General features: G+C 52.0%; 1 protein-coding gene across 2 annotated transcripts in view; it reads right to left on the reverse strand.

The window, feature by feature from the left end:
• Window positions 1-6,575: 6,575 nt before the first annotated feature.
• PCDH19 (protocadherin 19) overlaps window positions 6,576-18,055 on the reverse strand; it is a 56,596-nt gene continuing 45,116 nt past the window's right edge. For both annotated transcript variants that reach the window (XM_053989914.1, XM_053989913.1), the window contains exon 5: window positions 6,576-7,252. In XM_053989914.1, the coding sequence (XP_053845889.1) occupies window positions 6,669-7,252 (584 nt within the window). In that variant the 3' untranslated portion in view covers window positions 6,576-6,668. The remainder of the gene's footprint in view (window positions 7,253-18,055) is intronic.

Raw genomic sequence — 18,055 nt, forward strand, 5'->3', positions numbered from 1 at the left:
CGTTCAGAAGGAAAGGACAACAACACAAAACAAAAAGCAGCTGCAAGTTAAACAAGTGGAAGCCCACTGGGGCTGTTGGACACTGCTTCCTGCCCAAGGCAAGCAGGCAGCTCCAGCACCAGATATAGGAGCAGAACCTGGATCCAGACAACAGAAAAGCAGAACAGGGACCATCACTTGCCCCTCTGGGCCCACAACAAACCCTGAGCAGAGCCCTGCTTCAAACAGAGATATATTATATATATTTTTGCTCTATGCTTCCACGCCTTTGATTCCTCCAATTTATTTATTCTTGCCTTTGTGGGCTTAACAGTCAGAGTGTACAATAAGTCATTGCTTCTTAATCCAATTTGGCTCTATTTAGATATTCCAGTTTAACATCAAATGTAATATAGAATAATGTCCAGAAGATACAGGAATGGAACCCACGGCTCTGAACCTCACCCGGTGAGGGCTGCCTGCTTTCTTTGCTAATTTATTCTCTCACCGGCTTCACGGAGCTGGCCTTCACGCTGAGCCCCTCGCTGCAGCCAGAGGCACGGCAGGGTGGGGGCTCTGTACCTCGGGGTGCACTACAGCACCCCGAGAAACTCTCCCACGGGAGAGGGCCAGCCAGCCACCTGGCCAAGCCCAGAAGCCTCTCCTAGGGAGGGTGGGGAGCTCAGGGGACCGGCGATGGACGCCCGCAGGTCCCTGGGAGTGCAGCGCACCCACAGCAGCGGCACAGAGCAGCCCCCGCAGCCCGGCCAGAGCCCCCGGTCCCAGGGACTGCCCTGGGGCTCGCTGCATCCCGGGATCCTTCCCTCGGCAGCCAGCAGCGACATCCAGCACATCCCCGGGGCCAGCGGCGGCTCCAGCCAGGAGCGCTCCGTTGTTACCGGCGGCAGACGCTCGGTCCCTCCCCCGGGCCGCCCACCCCGGCCCTTCCCGGCGCTGCTGCGGACGCGGAGCCCAGCGCCGCTGTCTCGGCACGGCGGGGGACAGGGGACAGCTGGCCGGGGACACGTCTCCGACCTGCCAGCGCCAACCCGCCAGCCAGCACAGCGAGCGGATGGATTAAACCAGGAGCAAGCCCAGCACCCGCAGGGCTCCGGCAGGTTGCGCACGGGGCTGGGATGCCACGAGAAGAATCTTCCGTCCGAGGGGGTTTCAGCCCCATCTCGTCTCCCAGCCGGGCCATGCCTAGCCCTGGGCTGGGGCTGTGCACTTTCCCCCCCCCCCCCCAGTGAACCCCACTCGGCCTGGGCAGCCCCCAGCCGCTGCCCTCCCCTGCCCGCCGCCCACTGCCGCTGCCCCAGGGCAGCTCACCTGGGCAACCCCTCCGCAACCACGCTCAGCTCCTACCTGGCAGCCGAGTCCGTGGTGCTGGCGCAGCTCCGGCCCCAGGTCCTCGGGGCAGGCAGGGTCCCGGCTCGGGGATGCCGCAGCAGCCCGGTGCCTCCTCCTCGGGCACGGGAACCGCTCTGCTGCTGCAGCACCGCTGCTCCCCAGACCGGCTGCAAACCATCCCCCTCAAACAAACACCAGCCTCCCTCCCACAGCCCGGATTATCTGCTTTTACCCACCTGCCAAATGACTCACTAAAGAGGGTGGCAAACAACTGGCACCGGGCTGGCTGTGAACCATTACCTGTGGTCTCCGTGCCAACACATACCTGTGACAAGCTGACCCCAGGCTGGTCAGATCCTGCTGGTTTGAAGTGATGGGACCTCATCCAGGTGTGATTACCTGCAGCTGGCCTCTGTTCCTGTGTGTCCCTGTCAGGCAGGATGATGCTGGGTGTGCAGCTCAAGCATCTTCCCGCGCCAGGGAAAGGGCTTCCCACACCACTGCTCTTGCTCCAGTTCCACCTTGGTGTCACCCTGACCGAGCCACTGAGTGAGCAGAGACCTTGTGGGAGCATTTAGCCTGGTAGCCACAAAGTGCTCGGGTGCTCCGTGTGTAAGTGTGGTCCATCAACCACTTAATTCAGAGGCAGTGGATGCTCCTCACCATCTCCTCCAAAGCACCCTCCTGAAAAACTACAGAAAATAGAGTCTCCTCTGCCATGCCTCAGTGGAGAAGTGTGTGCTGGATGTGTTTCCTACCCGTGCTCATCCCTCTCATAGCTGTGCTTCCCTCGAAGGTGAAGGTGGCAGTGCAGAGGACCAGAACCATGCCCAGTTTCACAGGGGCTCAGAGCCTGCCTGCCCCAGCTGATCACCACTGGGGATGGTGACGACCCCTCCTCAGGACCAGGAAAGTTCTGCCTGAGGTTTGCAGCCTCTTGGGTGCCAAAGCTGAGCAGCCATGGGACAGGGACGGGGCTGGGGTGGCACCCGGCCGCACGCTGGCTTCTGCAGGACCAGCACCTGGAGCCCATCAAAGCAAACCCACTGAGGCATATTTAACCAAACACTTACTTTCCATTTTATTCAATAATTGCTTTAATACTAAAATGCATTAGATGCTCAAAGCAGAGAAAAGAAAATCACATTTAGGTGGAAAACAAAGTTCTCATCAGATGAAAAAATCCCAATGTGGCAGGTACACCATTTGGAAACAGAATCATAATAATTTAATAAAGCTGCTTTATCATCTTCATAAAATAGACAGAATGGTGATTCTTTTTTTTTTTTTTTTTCCTTTTTCCATTTTGTTGTTTACAATGACTCAATCACCGTGAAAATGTACATAACATACATATCAGCATATACAACAATTTATTCTTCATATACTCGGCAACGGAGACACCATGACGAGACGTACCGCGCTGGGTCCCGCGGCCGCCGGGGGCGGCTGCTGCTGAGAGCCAGTTTGTGAGGGAGGGGCGTCTGGAGACTCTAGCCCAGCTCACATCAGCTGAACATCAGCTGACGCCGGCGGAGGCTCCGTCTCGGGCTCAGCAGAGCTCGCAGCGGGGGCGGCTGGGCTTCTCCCCGGCGCGTACCGCAGCTCACAGGTTGGGTCAGAGATTACCCAGAGCTGCACAAGCAGCTGTAGCAACAAGACCATCCATTTTTCCCCAATGACAGACAAATGTGTTTCCATTCAAAATTAGATTTTTTTTTTTTTTTTAATTTTTTTACTCTCTCCCTCCCCCCTCACCAAAGAATAATTTCAACGTGTTCATCAGACAGTTGTGTTCTTCACAAAAGCAACTTGTTTCCTATTTGGAAAAGTAAAAAAAAAAAATAATAAAAAAAGAAAGGAATTCACTTTTGCACAAAGTGTGATCCACAGGCCACCTCCAGCTCACAACAAACAGGGAACGGCAACAACCTCAGTAGACAGTGCTTGGGGGGTGGATTTTTCCAGCCATCAGTTGTGCCCCCCAGCCCTCCACCATCCCTCCCGGCACAGCCCTGCAGCCTCGAGGGTGGGAAAGGCCGGGGGCTCCCAAGGGAGCAGGGAAGAGCTCAGGCCCTGGCCCCCAGCCCCAAAGCTGCTCCAGATGGGGTCCTCGTCATGCTCGGGGGAGAATCGTCGGTGCTTGCTGCTCTCCTGGATAAACAGGGGAGCAGAGCAAGTCTGCCTGAAGGAAACCAACAGATCCCAGCGATTTTTCCTAAACCAAATCTGAGGACAGGTTTAAGTTATTAAAAAGCACAATAATTACATCTGGAACCCTTCCAAAAAGCCTTCCTGCCCGCCCTGCAGCTCGGAACATTTTTTGCATGGCCAGTTTCGATGCGAGGAGGAAAAAAAAAACCAAGAGACTGCAATTTGCCCAGGAGCCTGAACTCATCTGAGTGACACAGAGGGACAGTGACAGGAGTACCAAAATATTCTGGAGAGGGCCAAGGCAGCAAAGCCAGGGCTGCTCTCTGGGTCTCCCCTTGGCCCCACGCAGCAAGGCCGTACCAGGGAAGGGCCCCTCGCTCACATCCCCCACTGCAGCCTGGGTCAGCCCAGAAAACTGGTGTTTAAATGATTTTCTTGGAGGCATAAGGGTTTACTGACCTCTTTAATGCCCCCTTTTAATACAGAATTATTTCACATTCCTTCTCAGCTATGCTTTTATTCAGAGTGGCAAGGAACGTTTCCTCTGGGTAAATTAGAGAAATGTTTCTATTTTTTCTTTTTTTTTTTTTCTTTTTTTTTTTTTTTCCCTCTCTTCCTTTTCAGTTAGCATCTATTTTTCATCCGAAACACAAGGCTGGTGGTGGCAGCTCCGCAGGCAGGGGCCAAGGCTCGGCAGGAATTAAGGGCCTGGCTTTTCCAGGCAGCTGGGGATGGTGATGGGGCACCTGGGGGGACCCCCACTCCCCACCCCACCATGGGCCATGGGGATGCTGGGTCCCCTCCTGCCAGAGGTGTGGGGTGATGATGGGGCCACATGGGCCAAGAGCATCTGACAGACGGGGCAAGGCAGGCTCTGTCTCTCAGCAAACACACGGCAGAAGTTTCTCCTCCCCCCCAAAAAAAACCTCCCAGGGCTGACAAAACCAGGTAACATCAGAATAAACTCAGCTTAACAGTTACAGAACACCCAGTTACTCCAAGAGCCCCGAGCCAGCCCCTCTCCTCTTTGCTTGTGTTATAATAAAACACACATTTGGGGAAAAAAAAAAAAACAGAAATAAATGACAGCAGTAACAGTACACAGGCAGGAAATACAGCGGGAACAGAAACAACATATCCCTGAAAAATGGGCTCAGAATCCAGAAGAGGGGAGAAAACCCCCGTTTGCTTTCTGGAGGGATGCAGGACATCATGTTAACACGTGGGATGGGAGCTGAATGAGGTAGTCATCACACCAGTGAGGGAAGCATCACAAATTTCATTAGACAACTGTTTTTTTGTTGATTCTTTCCCAATTCCTGGCCCTAACAAGTGGCAGGGGGAACAGGCTGACTCTGGACCTGTCTCGGACCAGCTGTGGCTTCAGGCAAGATCAATCTGCCCTGAAGAAATAAATGGCTGGAGTTCAACTTTATTTTGAGGATAATAACAACTGGAACTTGTTTTCTTGTTGTTTTTCATTTAAATAAATCAAGTAACAAATATTTTATCATGATATGTAGACCTAGAAAGACTCTTTCTCTAGAAACCACTAATTTCAACTTGCTGGTACAGCAAACATTGGCAAGAGCTATATATTTTTCCTTCCATAATCAATTTTAAATTCTAGGAAACATTATTGAGGGTAGGAAAAATCTGTTCAGTGAAGGGTTAATAATAATAGCAATAATAACAATAATAATAATACACTAACTGAAATCCTCCTACCTTACTCATACCTCACTGAGGAATCATCACTGCAAGAGAGCAGAGAGCTGTGGAATCCCTTCCCTCTCTCCCTTCTACAAAATGGCTATTAAAGTAGCTCAATTTTCAAATCAATTTTACATGAGTAGATTTGTACCCACACAAAAAAGTCCTTAATTATGAGAAAAAATAAAGAATTGCTTTAATTTTCTCTCCATTAAGAAGGCACATTAATTGAATTAGTAGCGTTGTTACGTATCACCTGTCTGCCCCTAAATTAACATCACTATTGCTCGTTCCATACTTATTTATGATGCAGGGATAGAAAGAACTCGGAACACTCTAAATCCATGCCATGATGTCATCCCTACATACACCCTCTTGGTGTAATCATGGCTAGGGAACGCTGACTGGGAAGTGCGTGTGTCTAATTGAGAAGGTAATTTAGATCTCTTAAAATAAATCCATCTCTTTGACTTGGAAATGACTGGAGGCGAGGGATATCTAAATCTGGGAACTGGAAAAAAACCAAAATAACCAACTTCTGGAAGAAAAACCTTTCCATGCATTGCCCTGAAATTATGCAAAAGAAACGGGTAAGGGGAAAAGTTCAGCACAGTGCATCCGACAATTGCAATCCAGGCAGGATTTTCCCAAAAACGTCTTCCCATAATGCCCTGTCATTTTCCTGCAGGAGCCGGGGGAGGCTGCAGGCAATGGTGGGGGCTGAAAGAAGCGCTTGCTCCACCAGGGCTGCAAACTGCAGGTTCCCCACAGTTTACGTAAGATGATTGTGAATTTTTTTTTTTTTTTATTCCTTTTTTTTTTAAGCATGAAAGCCTTTTGCCATCACTAGACATACAGTAATTTGCAATATCAAATACAATAATAGTACAGGTAAGTATGTGACAGCAAAAGGATTCATAAATGCAGGGGTGTCCATAGCAAAACACCAACACCTTGAAAGACAAACAACCTCGTGCTGGGCGAATTTGAACTGAAACTCACCCGACTGTCACCTTGAACAGTCCCACACAAGAAACAGCCGCTACTTTGTCCAGACTACAAAACCGCCGGGGTGGTTACTAAAGATGTCCGAATAAGGAATTGGCCACTCCATTCTCGCCAGGAATGGAAATTTATCTTCGTTTTGAGATATAAAAATATATAAACTCCGAGGAGGGGATACCGAGCGCTCCTGAGGACTGGGGGGGGGGGGTCTGGCCTCTGCCCCCACCACCCGCTGCCTCCCGGCCAAAGCAAAGCACCGGCTCCTCCACTCCGGCTGCACACCCCTGCCGCCTGTCGAGACACGTGGGATTGTCACATTAACGATAGCTTCATTTATAAACAATACATTTAGGGAAAGCTTTTAAATACAGCAATCTGTGAACCATTGGTAAGCGATAAAAACAATCTGCGCTGGGAGTCGTGCGGTCCCTCATCCTCATCCTCATCCTCCCTCGCCGAGTGCTTGCTCAGAGGACGATGTCCTTTAGTCTCCGGGCGCCGGGAGAGTCCTTTTCCCGGCGCTCCTGCAGGAGCGGGTTGCCCTCCTGCCCGCTGCTCTCGCTGTCCGCGCCCCGGGGCTCTGCCTCCGTGGGCCGGGAAGGGCCACTGTTCCCAAAGGGCTCCCGGCTGCCGGCGCAGTGCCCGGCTCCGTAGGGCGCCGCCGGCTTGCCGGCCAAGGGGCTCTTCAGGTGCAGGGGCGAGGTGACGGGGCTGACGGCCTCGCAGCCATTGCCGGCCTCGCGGACGGCGCCGCTCACCTTGGGGCTGCAGGCGGCCGAGTCCACCGTTCTTTTGCCTTTGGGGTTGGCGAGCCGCTCCTCGGCCGGGGGCTCGCCGCCCTCCTTGCCGAAGGTGGCGAAGGTCCTTTTTGTGCCGCAGTCTGCGTAAGGCTCTGCGTCCACCGCCGTGGCCTCGATGGACAGGGCGATGACGTTCCTGCCGTGCTCGGGGGACTTGGCGCGGCTGGGCACGGCGCCGCGGGGCATCCAGCACCTGTCCGAGTGGCCCAGGATGCGGCACTCCTCCCGGCAGTGGAACCCCTCGCTCTGCTCTGTGGGGAGAAAGCACAAGGGGGTGAACGGGGGAGCCCGGCCGGGGGTGCCCACACCCACCAGCCACGCCGAGCTGGGCGCCGCGCTTTGCCCCCCTCCCAGGGAGAGGGGATCCTACCCCAAACAGCAGTGACTGCACTTCTAAGAGCCATCGGTTTCAAGGCTCTACAGGCTGGAGTTTAATTTCCAAAAGGTTGTGCGTCACCTGTCACCACCAGAACAGAAGCCTGGAGAAGGAGTGATGGCAGCAAATCCATCGCGACGGGGCTGTCCGTGTGTCAAGCCCTCAGCGCCAGTGGTTCCTGGGTTTAGTGACCAGTGTTAAAAGCCACCATGTTTTAAGCTTGGTTTGACGTGACATTTAAGCTTGACTTTTTGCAGAGAGGGGAAAGGAACTGAGGGAGGAAATAAAATGGGGAGGAGGGAAGGTTCTTTGTGGTTCTGCTGTGTGTGTTTTAACTTGTTGCTTAATCCCCACTGACCTCTCACACAACAGAGGCTTTATAAATCTCCGAGATTGTCCACTCCACTGAAGATTAAATGTGTCATTCCCAGTGCTGGGGCTTTAGTCATACAGGAGCAATAAAGATTCCTTCTCTCGACTTGGGGCTGTCGTCCCAGCACCACTTTACAGTGCTGAAATATGGACTGGTGGTTTAACCCTTCCCAAGGACCCTCCGTGACTAGGTCCAAGGGCTCCCAGGCGAGCGCAAACCCCGGTGCCCGGGGCCTGCGTGCATTCCTGCACCGTCAGTCAATCCCAGAGGACTGCACAGCTTCACCTCCACATCACCGATGGACAAACTGAGGCTCGGGGAAGCAGCCAGGCTCAGCCAAGTGCAAAGCTGGAAATCAAATTCAGCAGTTTCACCGCGCCCAGCCTTCGCTGAGCACCCGACCGTGGCTCCTGCCGAACACCGCAGGCTCCTGGCCGCTTTTCAGTCTCGGCTTTTCCTTCATTTGATAAGAGCTTGTAATTGCAGCTGCCCTCGTAAAGCACAGCCTTTCCCCACGCAAAGACGTGGCTCCTTCCTGCCATAACCTACGCACACTCGGAGCAGCACTGAAGCCCTAATGCCATTACCCAGACGAGCCCAGGCTCGGTCGGGGCCGGGCTGATGGATGGAAGGTGCAGACTCAGCCTGGCTTTCCTCCCCGTCCGTCTGCAAACCATTCATTCTGATGCTCTGTACATCTGTGTGCATAACCTCCGCTCCTCAGACACATTGGTATTTCCACCACATGCGAGCACTAGGGCGGCTGATAAAAATTCTCAGCACATAACACAATGCACCAAAATATGAGCAGCTTAACACTTACAGAGAATAAACGAGTAAAAGGCAGACCTCAAAAGAAAAAAAAAAACAAAAAAAGAAGAAAAAAGAAAAAAAGAACACCAAGAAAGGTTTTTTTTTTAAAGAGAAGAAGCCAATTAATTGAAAAATATATGGGTAAAACATCAGCTTTTTCTCTACATCAGAGCAGCAACCCAGTGATGTGGAGCACAGGGCTGGGTGGAGGGGAGGGGGTCTGGCTTTTGGCAGCTGCCTTTACAGCAGCTTGAGAGGATGCCCTGAGCCCTACACACAGAACAACCAGCACGGAGCTCTAAAAGCCCATGATCTTATACTTTGATTCTGCTAATTTCAAGTACTTGAGCAAAATACAAAGAAAAAAAAAGAAAAATTGCCCAGAAAATATTGCTGTCTCCCTATTTATCCACAGCTTAACTTCAAAAGGGTGCTACAGGCATACAAAGTTGTGTAGTCTGGCTGTGATAGCAGAGGACTTGGTGATGGCTGGAGGGGCTACAGAAATATCTTGGATTCTCATCCCCGATGAGACACTGATTTATTGTGCTGTGTGACCTTGGGCGTGTTGCTGGAGCACACATCACTTCAGTCTCTCCACAAACATGAAAAGCTGGATCTGTGAGCATGCTGGGCTGGCTGGTCCAGCACGGGAAGGCACAGGGGAGCTGCTTCTCCTCATCTTCCCTGCCCAGCAGCACAGCTCAGCCCTGAATCCATGGGACCACCACAGCCAAGGCAAACCTCACTCCAGAGGGAGCACAGGCAGGTTTGTCTTGCCTTGACACATTTATTCCAACTGGCACATTTTGCAGCTAGGAACAATTGGAGGAGTTCCCTGATTACTGCAAGTGGATATTCCTCAAAGCCTAGAAAGGCACCTGTGCTTTAAGAGCAGTTCACTAAAGGGCACTGGCCTGGTGCCTCTCTGCCAGGGACATGATCAGCTTTGGACATCACAGTGCTTGTCTAGAACCTGCAGCAGCTGAAATGCAGGGAGGAAAGGAGCTGAGAAGCATTAAATTAAATTACACTGTTTCAATCTTGTATTAGGAAGGGAATGTTAACAAGTCTCAAAGAGGCCAGGCTGACAGGCAGAGGGGCACGAGTCACCATCATCTACAGACCTGAGACAACAGGTAGCTCCATGGCATATTCTGTCACTCTGCCTCTGTGCTCAGCACACATCTCAGCTCTGAGACCGTGCCCTGCAGCCAGAATCCATCCTGCTTTCGGGGACAACATGTGTCCAGGCTGCCCAGAGCAGCCCTGACCTGGCAGCAGACACAAGGACCAGCACAGAGCCCCCAGCAGCAGCTTCTTCAACATGGCAGAATGGGCATCTTCAGCTACCCACCCATCCATCACTGTCTTGGCCCTGTAGTTGATATAAAATGCTATTTTTATGCCTCAAGCAAGGCCTGTTGATACACAGAAACACCATTCCTCTGCTATCCCAGATCCAAGGGCATGCACAGCAGGGTCTGAGCTCCTCCAGTGGCTGACCCCAGGGCTGATCCCTGCATCCTCCTCCTGCCCCAGGCAGAGGCAGGCAGGAGCTGCTGGGCACGCTGCTGGCACTGCCCTTTGCAGCTCAGTCTGACTCGCCCAGCGTTGATGGCACCCAGGACAGTCATTGACATTCACATTCACACTACTGTACTGTTCTGTCTCGTTCTTTATCCCTTTAACAATCAGAAATGGAACAACAGGAAATTCTTTTACAGCCCTAGACCTGCCCTAGTCAATACAACTGTTCCTGTCTGCAGTGACAAAATGTTCCTGATGCACGGAGCAAAGCCCGGGTAAGAACCACCCCAACCACGACATGGTGAGTGCCTGGCAGCCAAAACAGGCAGCTCCCCACCCCTGTGCTCATGGCAGGGGCTGAGCAGGCTGAAACTGCTGCCTGACCAGAGCTGGAGAGAGGCAAAGGGAGGGGGAGCAGAGGGGCAAAGTGGGGTGAGACCCCCCGAGCTCTGGCACTGCTCTGTGAGCGTGAGCACCCTACCCTGACACACAATCCCCCTGTGCAAGGACCTGCCAGCTGGCACGGGCTGGGGAGCACCATGGCCCAGGGACAGAGACCAGCACAGCCCTGGGACAGAGACCACCATGGCCCAGGGAATGAGATCACCTCAGCCCTGGGACAGAGACCACCATGGCCTGGAGACAGAGAACATCACAGTCTTGGCATGGAGACCACCATGGCCCAGGCCATGACCTGGGCTGCACTTTCTAAGGGGCTGAGGACACTGTAACACACCAAGGGGATAGCTCTGTTGCCAGTCAGGCTGTGGGGACACCCGTGGGGGCACCCATGTGGCGCCCAGCTGGCCCAGAGACATGCTGAGCAGCAAGAGCCCTACACAGGAGCTGCTGTACCAGAGATGTGCAGGTCCCACTGCAGCAATATCCGTGTTTCAGCCAGACTGCCCTCAGAAATCCAGAACCTTTTTTCAGAGCGCCTTTAGGGCAGGGTCACTTTTAAAACATTCTCCAGGTACAAAACATACTGGCAGAAGCCTTTTTGTCAAGAGGTGAGCAGTTATCCTGAAGTCAGACTTGGCAGGAAAAATGTCATTACTAAACATAAGCTCTTGCATAGCAAATATGAAATAACATAAAATCCACAGCCACCTCTGGAATAAATATGTTCCTCAACAAGTAAAGCAAAATCCATGTTAAGCTCCAGATTTCAGATCAGAGCTCTACTTGCAACTCAGACGACCAGCACAAAGGCAACTGCTGTGGGTCTCAGCCAGGCAGCAGCTGCCAAGGACCAGCAGCTGCAGGAAGACCTGGTGGGAGAAATAAAAATCCCCCCACCCAGCCAGGACCCTCAGCTCTTCCCAATCCCACCGTGCAAGCTCTTGGTCGGAAGAGCAGGGACACAGGATGGATGCCCAAAAGCCAGAGCCCAGGAGGAGCTGGCAGAGGACACGTGGTGGGCACTGCAGCAAGAGCCTCCAGCTCCACGCAGCACGGGCTCTGCCCTCATCCCAGGGGGGATTAAGGAATGTCCGTGGTGTACGAATCCTCCAGCCTCCTGTCCAACACCCACTACCTGCAGGAGAGCAACGTGCAGCGGGTGAGCGAGGTGTCCATTCAGCTCTCACAGCAATTGAATTATCTCCAGTGGAATTGCAACGCTGGCCAAAGAGACAAAGTTAAATCGTAGCAAGGTGCAAGTGCCTGGGAATGTAATATTCCTGATAAATGGCCAGATGACATGTGCTGTTATACAATCTAAGGTGCAATTTGGGCGATGACAATAGTCCCTGGAGTTTCCATTTCCAAACAGCCGCTCGGTTCAATCCAATCCATGTCAGAGCAGCTTTGCCGAGCTGAGTAAGTAGAGCTCATTTGTGCTATTACAGGGGAGCAGGGAAGAGGAATGAGGGGAGAAAAAGAGGGACTGCAAGAATCCCAGCCTGCTGGGACATGCACGGGGCAGGGGAGCGCCGTGCCGAGCAGCCCCAGCCCTGCAGCAGCACCAGTCATGGTGCCCGGACCTGGGCAGTGCCTGTACCTGGGCAGTGCCTGTACCTGGAATGTGCCTGTACCTGGAATGTGTCATTACCTGAGCAGTGCCTGTACCTGGGCAGTGCCTGTACCTGGGCAGTGCCTGTACCTGGGCAGTGCCTGTACCTGGGATGTGCCTGTACCTGAGCAGTGCCCATACCTGAGCAGTGCCTGTACCTGGGCAGTGCCTGTACCTGGAATATGCCTGTACCTGGAATGTGCCTGTACCTGGGATGTGCCTGTACCTGGAATGTGCCTGTACCTGAGCAGTGGTGCCCATACCTGGAATGTGCCTGTACCTGGGCAGTGCCTGTACCTGGGCAGTGCCTGTACCTGAGCAGTGCCTGTACCTGGGCAGTGCCTGTACCTGGAATGTGCCTGTACCTGGGCAGTGCCTGTACCTGGGCAGTGCCTGTACCTGGAATGTGCCTGTACCTGAGCAGTGCCTGTACCTGGAATGTGCCTGTACCTGAGCAGTGGTGCCCATACCTGGAATGTGCCTGTACCTGGGCAGTGCCTGTACCTGGGATGTGCCTGTACCTGGGCAGTGCCTGTACCTGGGCAGTGCCTGTACCTGGGCAGTGCCTGTACCTGGAATGTGCCTGTACCTGGGCAGTGCCTGTACCTGAGCAGTGCCTGTACCTGGGCAGTGCCTGTACCTGAGCAGTGCCTGTACCTGGGCAGTGCCCGTACCTGAGCAGTGCCTGTACCTGGGCAGTGCCTGTACCTGAGTGGTGCCCATACCTGGGCAGTGCCCTTACCTGGGCAGTGCCACAGGTCCCCTCGTGCAGGAGCCTGGCTCTAGCTCCACATTTTGGTGTTTCTTCAGCAACCGTATGATTACACTGTAATCACGATGACACTGCTCCTGGGTACAGCAAACAGCACGATCATTAAAAAATTCATTTCAAAATCTTCCTGGAAGCTAATAAATTTTACAGCAGTTTCAATCCTTTCTCATTGCAACAAAGAAAAGCTTAGTTCCAGACAAATTAGAAGTAAATTGATTGCCTTAGGGGAATCTATTCAAATATCACTTTTCCATGTTAGAAATCTCTTCCTGAAACAAGAAGAGGAGAACCAGGGAGAACCAGCACGGGAGCAATGTGGAAAAGCAAATCATTAAATCTCAGTTCATGAAAATGAGGGGCGGGGGGGGGGGGGGGAAATCAAACTTAAAATAAAATGCAAATGTCTCACTGGGGTGCGGGCCCAACATTTGTGACAGAATTTATGAATAATAAATATGAATAAATAGTAAACACGAAGGGATCAAACACTGTTGTGGCTGTTTACTCATGGTTAGCCATCTTTCATGGACAAAGCGCAACTGCATTATTTAACACTCCTCTTCCAGCCACTTCGGGGTTTCTTTTCAACCTCCAGCACCTTCATCTTCTCAGGACCCTCAGCACACCAGTGGAGCCCACGATCCCTCCACCCCAACAGCAGTGGCTGTTTCTGGCTCAGGGGCAGTGATCCACCACATTACACTCCAGTTAAAATAATAAGCTCCAGCAAAATACAAACAGTCCCCAGCCGTGGTTCATCATTCGCTTGTAAATTAAGACTCTGCACCTCTCCCTTATCTCCTCTAATAGCATAATATCAGGAAACGAGAGGTGGGGAATAGTGTATTATATTTTTGACCTATGGGCTCTACAGAGCCTTCCTCGCCTTTCCTAATAAGAAATCTCCAGTCAATGCAGCAATGTAATCCTGGTGTGGCTTCCTCTGCACAATGCTCAGAGGATACTAATAACCAGGGACAGTGACAAATGCTCTTTACCACAACAAGACTTTCTTTTCCACTCTTTCACCATTATTCGGGATTTATGCAGGCTAAAAATGCTGTATTTTTAATCCTGGATTGTCTGTCCCAACACAGAAGGTCAACAGTGCTTGGACAAAGCACAGGAATTATTTTAATGAAACAAGGGCTGTCATTTAGATTCAATTATTGGGCAACTGCTGATAAGGACCCGTGGCTGCACGCAGCTCGTGGGCAGTGCTTCTGGGATGTCCAGCAGAGGTGTGCCAGGGGGCTCGTCCCCAGCTGCTGCAGACACAGACAGCTCCCAGGAAATGCTGAGGACTGCCACTGATTTACACCAGCCAAGAGCTGGCCCATTCACCTCTTGCCCTGCTGTGTGTCACCACTAATAATTCCCTCTCTTCTGCAGAACTGTCCCTGTTTTATGAACGAGGACTGAGGGACAGGCAGGCCTGGGTGCCTGGCCAGCTGCAAGCCCGAGGGGAAGGACAGACTTGATGCAGAGGATTTCCTCTGGGGATGCTGATGCCTCTGGGATGAGGAGCAGGCTTTGGGAAGGAGGGTGATCACCAGAAGGAGCTGGAGTGTGGGTGTGCCGTGTGCTACAGCAGAGTCAGACCCAGAAGGTATTATGGGCTGGAATGCAATTTAATGCTGGCTGCTCCCCTTTATCCAGGACCGCAGGCCAATCCCCACCTCATTCACAAGGAAAAATTAATTCCCTTTCAGAAGGCCGGCGGAACACACCACTTAAACTCCAATTAATCCTTTTCTTAAGTGGTCCGTGGAGCTCGTGCTGGCCCCTGAGCGGCGGGGATTTCACCTCCGAAACTCCACTGCTCGTGCTTCCATGCAGGGCTCATTAGCATCCTAACTGCTCTGGGATGTGGGATCCAGCCCTGGGAGGGAGAGGAGAGCACTCTGGGCTCTGATGGACCTCTTCCATCTCGAGCCATTACTGCTCCACCACTCACGGGCACCGCTCCCATTAATGCTGACGGCAGCGCCTGCACGGGCGCAGAATACAACCCCTGACTTCATTACTGGAATTCAATTTCATTAGCACTGGATACAGGGGGATTGTCCTAAATACACTCTTCCTTATACTTTTTTCATGTTAATGCAACCATTTGAGTATATTATACCCTGCAGAGATGGAAACATTTCTAGTCTGTTTAAACACATTTCCCATGATTGGGAGCAAAACTTTGTCTCAGTTTATGCCTCTGACACCAGCTGCCTTCCATTTAATGGGACTTCAGTCGCTAAAACACATTAATCCAAAGGTTACTGTTCTCTGCTCTTGTCATAGACGAAGCAAATTCACATATTCTGTGAGGGTAAGGCAGGACCAGCCAGGCAGCCACATTCCAATGGCAGCAATAAATCAAATTATTACTCAGTCCTATTCAAAATCAGGCATCGGTCAGAAAATGGCAACTCAACGATTCTGATAAAAATCCAGCAAAACAGAAATTACAGTTGGGGGAGATAAGAAGCAATTCCTGGATGCCTGTACTGGGCCAGCTCCTGGCCCAGAGCCTGTGAGAGCACATCCCTGCCCGCTCCCCAGGGCGCTCGTGGTTAATGTTGTACTTCAACCAGCACCTCCCTTGGCCAGGACAAAACAGAACAACCCATCCTGATCCTCCTCCCGCAGGGATGTGAAGGCCAGGGTGCCATGGGGGGGCTGCCTGCCCCCTCCTCCTGCACCCACCCAGCACGGCTCCCCCTTCCCTGCGAGGATTCTGGTGGCTCCACACAACCAGTGAGAAATAAAGGAGCCGAGGTTATAAACGCTGATACATAATTTACTCCTATTATCAAGATTAAACACATCTTTGCATGCTTAGCATAAAACAACTGCCTTTCCCCAGATTTCTCAAGGACATGCGTAAACTTCATTATTATCTAAATAATCAAAAGAGTATTTCAATAGAATATTTAACTGTCTGCCTACTGGAAACTCGCAGCCTTAATCTAACACTGATCCTCTCTTGTCCTTCATGTAAATATTGTTGGGACGTCAGCCAAAGCCTAGGGAAGTGAGCTTCATCTTGGTGGATGGGAATCTCTCGTGTCAGATACAGTCAGCCTGACTAATGAGACCTACAGCTTGCCAAAACCTACAGCCTCGCTGTCTGTTCCAGCCATTGAACGCGCTCAGAAACCCAGTGGCACCAGCCCAGCAGTCTACAGATCCCAATCAACTATCAATAGCTTAAGTGTAAGTGATTGTGTATGAAGTACGAGCCAAATGTGTTTCCTTTTCCAGTTTTAGGACCTTCAGTATTGTTATTGCACCAGTAATGCTTGCACGGAATTAATCATAGACGTACCCACAAGGCAAAACATTATGAGAAGCTCTTTGTACTTTCTAAAAGTGTGCAGCTCTGAAGAGTGGAAGGAGCTGGAAGGCTTCCCAGCACAATGGGGCGTTCCCCATCATCCAGAGAGAGCTGGGGAATTTTATGCCTTTTCTTAAAAAACCGAAATGTTGGTTGCTGGCCATCTCTCATCATGACATTGACCTCCCGTGCCTCCACCCTGGAGCTCAGCATTATCCCCTGCCTGGTGCTCTACTTTAAGTCTTTTTCAGACGAACACGGGGGTTTTTCCATGCTGGTGGATCTTTACTCTGAAGCACAAGGATGTACCACGATGAGATGTTTGCCTAGAGGAGGGGGTGCATCAGAAAATCCCACAGGGATCTGGCACAACCGCAGGGACAGGTCTGCAAAAGCTGCTCTACATTGTCCAGCACCCAAGGGTGCCTGAGCTGGCACCATGACTCACAGGCACACTCCTGTTCTCTCTGCATGGCCATGGAGCTACAGAGAGGGCTCAAAGCAGGCTCCAGCTCCACACCAACGAGGGATAACAGCAATGCCAGGGAAATGCCAGCTGTGGGTTACACTGCCCTGGGGCCAACAGAAGACATGACAGAATTGCCCAAGTCTGAGAATCTGATCCATTTAATTAGATGCAACTTTGTTCTGGCAATTAATTTACCTTCATTAATCCAAAGGGCAGATAAACATGCATGTAAAACTACTATAAGGCCAATAGTTAAATCTAAAACCTCATTATAAGCTTGGGGAAATGACTTTACCTGTGAGTCATGGACAAGCTCAATTCCAGCAATCCAGCTGGGGTCCAGTCCCACCCCATCCCATTCTTCTCACCCCCACAGCCATGGGGGTGAGATGGAGAACGAGCCCTGGAGTATGTCTGGGGTTGTCAACTGCAGAGCCACAGGGAGATCGCTGAACAGCAATGGAAAATAACTGTATTTTCATGACTTGCACAAGCACTGCAAGGAAACAGTCAGCTCCACAGCTCCAGCCCTCCCAGACAAGCTGCTGCCAACCCATGGGCACCTGGGCAGTGATTCCGAGTCCCAGCTGGGGGCTGCACACCACACTGGGATCGTCCCACACACCCCTTGCTGTGGCTCCAATGCAGAGGTGGGAGGCCCCTGCTCCCCAGGTTGGGCTGCTCCAGCTCTGCCCCAGCAGCTGCCAGTGCAGCCTCTGAGGATTTCTGGCTTCCTGAGGCACATTCCTGCAGCACTGCCCTGAGGTCAGGCTGGATTGTGTTGGCTCCTGGCCCCGGTTCACAGGGCTGTCAGCTAAATTGCACCACAGCATCGTTACTCTCAGTGATGGTGTGGCAGACAGACAGAGCCCAGCTGGATTTTCAAAACCTAAGCACTTTGCAACACTGACAAGCAGGGAAAAAACAACCACCAACCCACAACCCTCTTAGTCTGAGCAGGTTTTAGCTGGAAATACCCAAAGCCAGTCAGTGTAAGACCCCACAAAGCCATTCCTCCTGAACCACTTTCCTGACCAAACCTTTTAGGTGTCACTGGGAAACAAAGAGCGATAGGTACCAGCCCCAGCCGGCGTTACCTGATTAGCCTAGTCCCCACCACATCCTCAACACCGCCCTTCTTCAAAGGGATAAAGCACGGCTGAAATGACTGATGTGACTGGTGCTTTCAGACAGAGCTGGCACAAGGAGGAGAGTCAAGTTCATTACCCTGGAGTTCAGCACAGTGAGGATGCAGCCGGGGCTGGGGCTGAGCTGCCAGGGCTCCTGACACACCACGAGCAAGGGGGCTCAACCCAAACGTGCCCCTCCGCAGTGGGACCAGCCTGGTTTGTCCCCCGGGGCACAAGAAGGAGGAT

Source organism: Vidua macroura, chromosome 14 (genome assembly GCF_024509145.1).
Source record: "Vidua macroura isolate BioBank_ID:100142 chromosome 14, ASM2450914v1, whole genome shotgun sequence".
NCBI lineage: Eukaryota > Metazoa > Chordata > Aves > Passeriformes > Viduidae > Vidua > Vidua macroura.